Raw genomic sequence first — 11,756 nt, forward strand, 5'->3', positions numbered from 1 at the left:
TTGATCCCTCTGAGCCCAGGTTTCCTCTATAAAATGGGGATAATAAGATACACTTCACAGAGCTCTTGTAAGGATTAAGCAAGGTAATTCAGTAAAACGCTAAGCACATACCTGGCACATAAAAAATGCTCAGTGAGCTGCAGCTCTTATTACACGATATGATCCTCAAGAGGTAGGTTATTAGACTCTTGTATCATGAGAGAACTAAGCCTCTAAAATTATAAGATGTGACCAAGGTCTGGGACTAAAACATAAGAGAGTCGACTTTAAATCTCATAGTTTTTTCTGTAGGAAAGGCTCCCTCCTGGTTTCCATTGTCGGTTAAATGACGATTTTACAGCTTCTTCTCTTCTGAAGTGGTGATCCACCCAGGCTGAGATAGCTCTCCTGCACAAGCCTGGTTGAGATGTGATCCCAGGCTGTGTAGGTCTTACTGCACTTTTGGTTTGTCCCCTGTAAACACTACGAGATGTTTATTCTTGCTATTTTCTGTTTGTGTTCTGACTCTAAAGAGGTTTATTCGAGAATGTCAGCAGGCCAATGGTGCAGTGAATCTAGCAATTTAAAATCTCCATGTAAAATTTTTTTCAGCCCCTGGCAAAAAAAACCTAAGAAGAATGTATTACTTATGACAAAGCATACCCATTTCTCCATAATTCGAAAGTATTATTAGATTTATCTATAAATAAAACTTTTGCTTTTGTGATAGTTATTTGCAATCTTTGATTACTTGAATGTGTTTACCAGCGGCAAATGTGGGACCTCTGGATTGATAATGCCAGAGAGAGTTGTTTGTGCTCTTTCTATGCTGTTCCTTCGTTTATGCCCATGGGGTAATAAAAATGCAGGATATGTCCTGAGATGTGCTTGGTCAGCTCAGTACCATTTGGAAATACATATTTCATTTGACAGCATTTATAAATCACATATTTTCCCCTCGGAATAACTTGTAGTGTGAAATGCTTCCATATGTTAGAAATGGGTCTCTCCATATTGCTGAAGGAGGAGGGAATAGATATATAGGCTAGGTTTCATGGCATGTTGGAGATAAAATATTGAGCAGGCACATATGCAGGTTTAAAATGGTATCTCTTAGGGTTAATTTTAAGTAATTCTCTAGTGTTTTTTGTACTGTTAAAATTAAAGGTGACTTTGACATAAAATGTCATTAGTAAGAATGAAATCACTTTTCACAAAGACTATATTCGTAGGTTAATATGGCTGAAATATTGCTTCATATATTGAATTCAAATAAATTTAAGCTATTCCTCTCTAGTAAAGAAGCACAATATTATTTATTTATAATTATTTATTGAAGTGTTCCCCCCTGAATACTCTAAGAAGCGCATTACTTTTAAATTTCTTCATGGATTCCAAGGACACAGGTCACATGGAGAAGCTTGATTGCAACTTCTCCCAATATCAAGTCTTGTTTTCTTAAACGTATTCCCATTTTTCCTAAGCCTTTGCGCAAGCAGAAGAAAAAGCTCCTTGTTTTCTCATTTCCGCAGAAATAAATGGATGTTTTCCCATTGAGAACAAACCTCGAGGTATAGGCAGGAAGAAAGGGGCAGAGCTGCCGCCCACGGCGCTCATCAGCCCAGGAGGCCTGGACTTCATTCTCCTCTTGGCAACTCGCAGAGACCGGCAGACTAGCATCCACCTCAACAGAAAGGCCCTGTTGGCCCTCAGGGGACAGATGGAGCAGGAAGACTGTGATGCCTGCGGTAGCTGGTTCTGTATAGTCAGCTTATTGCATTGATTTAGAACTAGTTTGGGAGAAGTAATGGCCAGGTAGTAATTTGTCAATCTTACAAGAAATATTTTGCTAAAGTTATATGACTTGAAAAATTCTCAGGAAAACTAAGAACAATCTTTTACATTTATCCATTTTTCTTTCCTTCAGGCATTCATGATCATTGAAGTATTATGACAAGTCAAGATGAAAGGATTAGAAAAGATACTATAATTATGTGACATCTTTTTTAAAGTGTTTTTTTATTGTGGAAAAATATACCTCACACAAAATTTACCATTTTAATGTATGGTTCAGTGACATTAGGTATATTCACACTGATGTGTTAACGATCACCACCATCCATCTCGAGAACTTTTTCAGCATCCCAAACTGAAACCCACTAAACACCAACTCCCCATCCCACTCCCACTGCAGCCCTTGGTAACTACTATTCTATTTTCTGATTCTGCGATCTGACTATTCTAGGTACCTCATATAAGTGGAATCATACAATATTTAACTTTTTGTGTCTGACTCATTTCACTTAGCATAATGTCTTCAAGTTTCATCCATGTTGTAGAATGTATCAGAATTTTATTCCTTGTTAAGGCTGCATAATATTCTACTGTATGTATACACCACATTTTGGACCTTCTTTTTGAAGTCGGCTTTTCCTCAGTTGCCGCCTCCTTCTTTCTTGGCTTCCAGGTGGCTCCATATTTCTCACTAACACCCACCTTCCTTGCCTCCCTCCACTAATTTCTCTTCCTCCACTCTTCCCGTTTCCCCTTTCCCCTCCCTATGTACCCATCATTTTCTCCACATGATTAATATTAGGATTATCGCATACCAAGAAAACTCTTTCATGAGTATTTTTAAAAATAAGGTAAAACTCAAGTTTCTCTAGTTTTAATTTTTTAAACCATTTTAGATACTTTTGATAATGATGGCCCTTATGTCATATAATTCTTAGATAGAGGTAGATGAGTATAGTCCCAGATTTCTGCACTAACTACCAACTTTGAGTAGATTACATCTCTCCTCTGGTTTCAGTTTTCTAATATGTAAAATCAATTGTACTATATGGTGTTTGAAGGCCTAGCATTCAGGGACTCAAGATCAATCACTTGGACAAACTTTCAGGGGAGAAAGTAGTGATTTATTTAGGAAGCATTAATTGCCTGCTATGAGCAAGGTAATGGACAATAACAATATTGTGAGTTTAAGCCTTAAAATGTGAAAAATATTCACAATGAAAGAAGTTTGGCACATTTATTATGGTGTTTTTTGAAGATTTGTTTTCTACATTTTTTTCTCATTAAATTTGTAGCTAGTTGTTTTCTGCGAGTCCCTTTAAAGATATTTAGTTGCTTCATTCCACTATCAAAACATCCCATTACTAATTTTAGCTTATTCAATTTTCAAAGCAAAAATTAGCAAATAACACCAAACTCGAATCCATACTTGAGTATGAAGCTCCTTAAAATGAAGTTGGATCTTATTAAACAAACAGAACCTCATAATCTGTAGTGCTGGTATGTGTCTTACTCATTCTTTATTATAGCTTGAAATCTAAGTGTAAGTTGTCAACTTTGTTCTTTTTCAAGATTGACTTAGCTATTCCAGGTCTTTTGCATTTCCTTATAAATTTCAAATTGGCTTGTCAATTTTAAAAAGAAGTCTGCTGGGATTTTGACTGAGAAGGCTTTGAGTGTCTAGATCAATTTGAGGAGAATTGACATTTTCATAATATTGAGCCTTCTAATTCATGTATTTAGTTCAATCTTCATTAGCGTCTCTCTGCAAAGTTTAAGTGTATAGATCTTGCACATATTTTGTTAAATTAATCCATAAGTATTTTTCTTTTTTTCTATTGAGTACTTTAAAATTTCAATTTCCAATTACTCTTTGCTAATATGTAGAAATACAATTGTTTTTGTATAGCGACTTTGTATGCTATTATCCTGTAACCTTAGTAAACAAATTTATTTCTAGTATTTTTTTTAGTAGATTTCTCAGGATTTTTCTACACTGTCACCTTTTTGTGTCTGACTCATTTCACTTAGCAATGTGCAAGTCTTTTATTTCTTTTTCTTAACTAGATACACTGGCTAGGGCCTCCAGTCCTATTCCATAATGTTGAATAGAAGTGATTATAGTGGACATCCTTGTTTTCTTCCTGATCTTATTAGGAAAGTGTTAAGTCTTCCATTAAGTGATTTCATCGTAAATGTTCTTTATCAGGTTGAAGGAGTTCTCTTCTGTTTCAAATCCTCTTAGTTTTTACACAAGCGAGTATAGGAAAAACGAAGGGGTTTTTGTTGTTGTTGTTGTTGTTTGTTTTTTTAAGTCCAACTTCAGAAATGTACAAGTGGTGGCTTTGGGCAGCCATGGCTTTAAAAAATGAGTGGTAAAATACATGTAGCATAAAATTTGCCATCTTAATTATTTTTAAATGTACAGTTTAGTAGTGTTAATTGCAGTCACATTGTTGTGCTGCCAATCTTCAGAGCTCTTTTCATTTTGCAAAACTGAAACTCTGTACCATTAAACAATAATTTACCATCTGCTTTCTGTCTCTGTGAATGACTACTCTAGATAGCTCATATTGGTAGAATCATATAGTATTTTTGTGTTTGATTTAGCATAACGTCCTCAAGATTCATCCATGTTATAGTATGTGTCAGAATTTACTTTCTTGTTAAGGCTAAATAATAATCCATTGTATGTAATACCGATTTTGTTTATCCATGAATTTGTCAATAGACACATGAGTTGCTTCCACCTTCTGCTATTGTGAATAGTGCTGCTATAAGCATTGGTGTCTAAGTATCTGTTTGAGTACATGCTCTCACTTCTTTTGGGTATATACTCAGAAGTAGAATTACTGGAGAATTGCAGTATAGCTGATGCACTATTTTACATCCCCATCAACAGTGCATGAAAATTCTAATTTCTACACATTCTTGCCAGCACTTATTATTTTCTATTTTGTTGTTGTTATTGTTGTTAGTAGCCATTCTAATATGTGTGAGGTGGGAAAATGAAATTTAAGCCATTATATATATTTTCCAAATCCTCACATATGTGCCATCTACTAGGAAGGCTTATTGTGAAAAAGATTCCTATATGGGGTGGGAGCTTGAATATGATAAAGTTTAATAAAATGAGTTCTCCCCTTTTAAAATTACTTTGAAATTGTCTACATTTATTTCTACCTATCTGTGCCAGTAATGGCTTTGCAGATAGAACAAAGGTTATTTGAGCCCCTTTGGGGCTCCCTTTTGGTGGAAGAAAAACAGAAATATGTGTAAGTCTATTTCCTTTAATCTTAGTCTATTTAATTATGTATCACCCCCCAAAATGTCATGTTGTCTGTGCAGTATCACTTCTTTAGAATCACAGAAAAGCTAATACAAATCTATTTTAAGAAGCATAATGTGTATATTGTTTTCATGATATCTTTTCTGATAAAAGGCATTATTAAGCTATATAACACTATTGGATTCCCTTTCTCAGAGCTGTATCTTCCTTCCCCGGTACTTAAATTCTTTAGGAGTTTTAAATTAAGTACATTCATGAATGTTCACAGACTATATTTAAGGAAAATAGTACATTCACAACAATCTATATGTAATTTGATTTCTGTGGTTTAGATTCAGAGCAAATTTGGTGGCACAGTAAATGGCATGCTTAGCTTTTATATTTATGTTTATCTAACTTCTCAGCTAGATTTAGTGCCCTCCAAAACCCTCAAGAGAAGTGTGGGTAAAATACAAAGATCATCAGATGAATGCAACAAAGTCAGAACATTATCAAATCAAATCACTTTTACTTTCACCCAAAAAGTTGAAAAAGTATTATTAGCTTAGTTCTTATTACTGAATTGCTGAAGGGAGAAAACCAAGATAAAAAACAAGCTTCGGAGGAAATCATCTTTGCATTTCCAGTGTCTAATACAGTATCTAGTACTTGGTATGTATTCGGTAAAAATGCATTGAATAAATATATGGTTGAAGGTATTAATCTGTGTTTCTGGGCTTGCAAGTTTCTTGATTTGCAGGAAACTGTCTTGGTATAAAAACAGAACATGACCAGAAATTCACGCCCAAAATGTGATATAATGAAGAATACTTCTGGTCTTTGTCCCCTATTTCTTGCATAGAACTTCAAAAACACTTTAAACTTCCTGACTGATTGACGTGTCTTTGTTATGCTAATTAGGAGCCTCAAAGTGAGCTCCTACATAGTTTCAAGGGAAGAACTGGCCACACCAAAAGGACCAGGCACATATTTAGAGGGTAGGAACTTCTAGCCCTACTCCTCTAACCTCCAGGGAGGGGAGAGAGACTGGAGATTATGGTTAGTCATGGCACATGATTTAATCAATCATGTTTAATTAAGTTCCTTATAAGAACTCTGGACGTGGAGCTTAGTGGAGCTAACTGGTTGGTGAAGTTACAGATATACTGGAAGAGTGGTGCACCCTGATTCTGTGGGAACAGAAGCTCCTCCATGAGGGACCCTCCTAGACCTTGGCCTTTGTATCTCTTCATTTGGCTGTTCATTTGCATCCTTTATAATAAAACAGTGACTGTAAGTACAGAGCTTTCTTGAGTTCTGTGAGTCGTTCCAGCAAATTATCAAACCTGAGAGGGTTGTGGGAGGCCTTGAATTTGTAATTATCCAGGCAGAAGTAGAGGTAGCTTGGAGACACCTGAAATTTGTAGCTGGGGTTTGAAGTGAGGTAGTCTTGGGACACTGAACCTTAACTTAACTTCTAGAATCTTCATTAACTCTAGGTAGTTTCAGAATTGAATTGAATGGAGGCACATCCAGTTGGTGTCAGAGATTTGGTATTAGAACACACAAAATTACAAGGAAATCTTATACATCTTGAGTATCTGCAGAAAAGTTTTTCTGATATGGATCAATAAAAAAATTAAACATTATAATACTAGGAATCATGTATTTTATGAGACAGCTATATATAACAGCAAGTACATTGAAAGTAACCCTTAATAATTACTTAACCTTGGAAAATCACTTGACCTTGAGGATTCCCAGTTTTTACATCTTTAAAAATGAGGATAATGATGCTTACCTGTAATGGTTAAATTTATGTGTCAACTTGGCTGCACAATAGTGCCAAATACTTGGTCAAACATTATTCTGGATGTTTCTGTGAGGGCAATTCTGAGTAAAGCAGATTGCCCTCCACTATGTTGGCGGATCTTAACCAAAGCTGAAGGTCTGACTAGAACAAAAGAATAACTTGTCCTGAGCAAGAGGGAATTATGCCAGCAGACCACCTTCGGACTTTGACTGCAACACTGGTCAACTCTTCACCTGAATCCCCAACCTGCTGGCCCACATAGTGGATTTGGAATTGCCAGCCTCATCTCTCTCTCTCTTTCTCTCTCTCTTTCTTTCTCTACACACACACACACACACACACACACACACACACACACATCCTATCAATTCTGTTTCTCTGAAAAACTTTGATTAATATACTACCTCATCTGGTTATTATGAGAATTAAATGAGATAATGTATTTGAAATCACTTTGTGAATTTTAAAGCATTATAAAACATAAGGATGGTTAAGTCTGCCTAGTACATGTAATGCGTACCAAACTTTGTTGAGGCTTTATAGACGTATAAATTAATGTTTAGACATATGGTCTTAGATCAATGTTATAGGTAAATAGATTTAAAATGTCATAGAAGAAGCTACAAAATAGCAACAAGTAGGGAGGGAAGCCTACTGGACTTCTGTTTTGCACTGGTGTAGCATTTGTTGCCATAGGGTATAACTCCACGTGGACTACAAACCATGGCTTAATTGGCTTAGTTCAATATACGTGCCCAGCATCTGGCACGGTGCTTTGCATAGTCACTGTACAGATAATTGTTGATGAGTAAGTGACTTCTCTCTATGTGATCACCCAAAAAGTACATTTCGTGAGTGACTAGGTAGAAAGAATTAAATACTTCAGAGATGGTATAAAGCCTGGAGGGTTAGAAAGTATGTTAGAAAGTCACGCCCTCTGAAGAGTTAAATATTAATGAATGATGGTCTCTATGTTAAATAGAAGAGGTGGGACCTTGGTCTGGTTAGGGGTAGGCCAAAGTCATGAACCCAGAATGTCCCAGTGAATAAAGCCACAGCCAGACCTCACCCTCTGAAACTAATGACTTTCCTTCCTTGGACCTTTGCTGAACTTTGCATAACCGCAAGGTACAAATATAGCTTGGAGGAAAAAATCCGGGCCACTGCACTAAATAAATAGTTTTAAACTCTAGGACAGTAACTAGAATGCTATTTAGCAGCATAGCAAACACTGCTCAGTGTCACTTGTCAACTTAGATTGACATTTCTTGTAGCAGTCAGTGGTTAGTCTGGATTGCATTAGTATGCATCACAACTCTATATATTGTGGTTTATGTGGGCAGATATTTTGAGGCTTGGCTGTGGAAGAATATGGCTGCTTTTAAAACATTCTAGGCAAAAACTTCAGTCTGAGAAAGGAGACCAGACTTTTAGTCTTGCTGGTATTTTAGGAAGTATGTCATCATAATGATATTTCCAGGCTGCTCTGGATGTGGCCAGTAATGGAGAGACCATCAACGCGGCCTGTCTTAAGTTAAAACAACAATGGGATACTATTTTCTACTTATAAAATTGGAAAATAATTTTAAAATAATACCCAGTATTACTGAGAATATATATTCCTACACTGTGAATTAGAGGGCCATTTGGCTAAATAAATAAATGAATGAATGAATGAATGAATGAATGAATAAAATGAACAAACACAGTGCTGTTTGTAATAGCAAAACACGGGAAATTACTGAAATATCTAACAGTAGGAAAATGCCTGAAGAAATTTTGCTACATACAAATGAAGGAATAGTATACAACTGTTAAAAATAAGGTTGTAGACACATATATGACATGGAAATTTGTTCACAATCTATCATTAAGTTAAAAAGCAGTTTGCAAAACACTATGTAAAAAGTCTGTTTTTGTTTAAAAATCAAGCAAAAGAATTATTTGTATATGTGCATAGAAGAAAAGGCTAAAGGACTTTACATTCAATGTTATGTAAAGCAACTATCTTTAGGTGGTAATTTTCACAGGTGATTTTTACCATCTCTTTTATGCTCCCCCCAGAAAATTTTATATAACAAATATTACGTCTGCAATTGGTTGTGGGGTAGCTTTAAACATTTCAAACCAAATGAGCAGCAAACAAAAACCTATGATGATTTAGAATTGTCTACTGACAGAGGAGCAAGAATGTTTTACAGTGCTACGATTAAATCCTGGTACATTCCAGGACTTTAGATTCAAAGGTTAGTTCAAAATAATTTACATGAGCCCTCATGGTACAGAATTGCCTCAAAAGTCTTCTGTTTTCATTTAATGTGAAGTATTTTTTACCCACACTATGCTAAGCCTTGTACAGCATTAAGTCCAGATGCAGGGAGGTGGCCTGACACATTCACACACATATTAGTGCACAGATGCCACTTTGGAAATAGAAATTCTCAGCCCTTTAGCCAACACTCTCCATGCCACTGAAATCTAACACAGTGTCTATGGAAAAATAATAAAGAGCTTATATCCTAGATTTGAATGTACATGGACAGATCCATCACGGGTTATTGAGGAGAAGTTAGAAATGTCTGGAGTAAATCTTTAACCTCTGGAGGGTGATAATGTCAGCATCTAGCCTTTTCTATTAGTGTCCTTTGCTGTTCCCCGCAGAATAGATCGGAGGGATCATCTTGTCTATGCATGTCTTCCATCTGGCACTAATCAATGCAGCTGGCTGAGTAGTGGACTTGAAAATTTAAAAAGACTGATGGTGAAAATGGCTGCAAGGTAGATACCTTAGTCTGGATGAGGACCCTTCATGTGAAACGAGACACCTTTCCCTGCCTGTCTTCAGCTGTTCCTAGACTATATATTTATTTTGCCCACAGCGAATGAGCCAGAGTCTCACACAAAATTAAGCTTAAACTTTAAGTCTAAAACTGCACCATTAGTGGTTGGACAGGGGAGAGAGTTCCAGGCTAGCTTAAAGCTACTCTCAGCAAATTCCCCCGGTAGCTGATTCAGCCTTGCCAGGATGGGTGTTTTGAATTACACAAAATTTAGCATAATCTAGAAAAATGACAGTGGCTAGAAGTTTAAGCACATCAGTTGCAGAACGACAACTTCAAGGAATATGCATTCTTAATGGTCTCCTACAGTCCTTTAAAAATCAATAGTGAATCCAAGTTAACCTACCCTTATGCATCACTATTATGTCTATTTTAAAATGGAAAATTGCAAAGCATTCTACAACCAGAGATTCTCCAGATACTTCCCTAGCCCACCATTCTTCCAGAAATGCAAATGACCAGGAGGTCACAGAACACACAACTCTTTAGCCTGACTGACTCACCTTGCTGTCGCTGGCCCTCCGGAAGCTTCAGGCTACAGGTGTGTAAACCGTGGAACAGGTGGCTGCTGCCTTCTCTGAGCACAGTAGACATGGTACTGGCAGTATGGCTGTGGCTCCAGTAGCACTAAGGCATTTCCTTCCCTTGGCCAGTCACCTAAAACAGTCTTCATAAGACACCCAGAACCACAGAGGTACGTGCAGATCCTGTCCTTGTGTGTAAAACAGTTACTTCTCTAATAACCTTCCAAGTATTTCCTAATCATGATTCTCGAAATAAATATTCACCAATATAACTTCCCCTACATTTAAAGATGCCTATTCATTTGGATAAAAACACAACTTAATTCTTCTTTCATTTCAAAGCACATTTCATAGCTCGAAGTATGCTATTTCCCTCTTATAGCATAAGATCCTACAAAGTAACTATTTCTAACAGATTACAGTTTGGGCATTTTTTGACTCCTGCTGTCATGAAATCTCATGCCCCAAATATTTAGACAAGACTGCTAGAGTAATACATACACAAGGAAAACAAGGTGCTGCTGAGTTAAATCAAGTGATTTCTAAGCCTGGTCTGTGGTACCCTCGGTGACAAGTGAAAGTGAACAGTTCTTAAGGGAGGCTGGAAGGAGGAGGAGCCCAGTGGGCTGGGCGATTAGCATAAAGAGGCAGGCAAAAAATGGCATTAGAGTTGCTTTGAGTAACAGTGACCAAAGCAGGGATCTAAAAAGATGTCATAACGTTACAGTAATCACATATCTGATTTCTGCTACTTTGTCATTAAGAGCTCAAAGCAGGGGTTTATACTGCTGTACAACTGGAACTGGTAATGAGCTCATGGAAATGTACTGCTAGAAGTTTCAATTGCTGTAAACACCTTCCAGTCTTCCCAGTTACAGAGCAGCCTGCCTGCCAAGGTAACTATTTGGTGTGCTGGAAGAAAAATAAACACACAAAACATTATCTTTCCAGAGATCTATCTCTGTTTCCTCTTATGCTCTCTATTGCTATTTCTAGGTCATAAGACAAAGCTATTTCCAGTGTTTTCCTGTGCTGCAAAATCATGTTTCATTGAAATATTAGAAATAGTTCATTTTTCTTTGAAATAATAGCATATTCATTAATGTTTAAAAATAATCCCTAAACACGTTTCATTTAACTTGGGAGCTTGCTGCCTCTGAAGTCATAATGAATGCTGGTAGATCCTCCCCTTTGTAGATTCAGAAAGGAGAAAGGAGAAAGGCAGAGCTGTTTAGCCATGACATCTGGTCCCTGCAGCTTCCTATGCATACTTGGAAATTGGTGCTAAACTTGACACCCTAACTAGAAAGTTACCTCCTAGACAGAACTGGGCGGACATCCTCATTTTACTTTGAGGTGATTAACAATTCTCCAAGCATATTTTGAGCTATGAGATCTCATGAAATATGTGATTGCACTTTCATAATTCTTATGACTTACTAAACTGCTTTTATTATTTTTATTATTTATTATAGTCTATCTCAGTTTTAGGCCCCTCACAGTGTAACAGGTTATAGAAGTATTTAGCTATTTGAAAG

At 36.7% G+C, this 11,756-nt stretch overlaps 1 protein-coding gene across 1 annotated transcript in view; it reads right to left on the minus strand.

The window, feature by feature from the left end:
• Positions 1–10,776, minus strand: part of RANBP3L (RAN binding protein 3 like) — a 42,084-nt gene extending 31,308 nt beyond the window's left edge. Inside the window, exons 1-2 of the mRNA XM_015595318.2 lie at positions 10,720–10,776; positions 10,198–10,351 (exon numbers count right to left, since the gene is read on the minus strand). Coding sequence (XP_015450804.1) covers positions 10,198–10,288 — 91 coding nt within the window. The 5' untranslated portion in view covers positions 10,289–10,351; positions 10,720–10,776. The remainder of the gene's footprint in view (positions 1–10,197; positions 10,352–10,719) is intronic.
• Positions 10,777–11,756: the final 980 nt, after the last annotated feature.

The sequence above is a fragment of the Pteropus alecto genome, unplaced genomic scaffold (genome assembly GCF_000325575.1).
Source record: "Pteropus alecto unplaced genomic scaffold, ASM32557v1 scaffold338, whole genome shotgun sequence".
NCBI classification, from domain to species: Eukaryota; Metazoa; Chordata; class Mammalia; order Chiroptera; family Pteropodidae; genus Pteropus; species Pteropus alecto.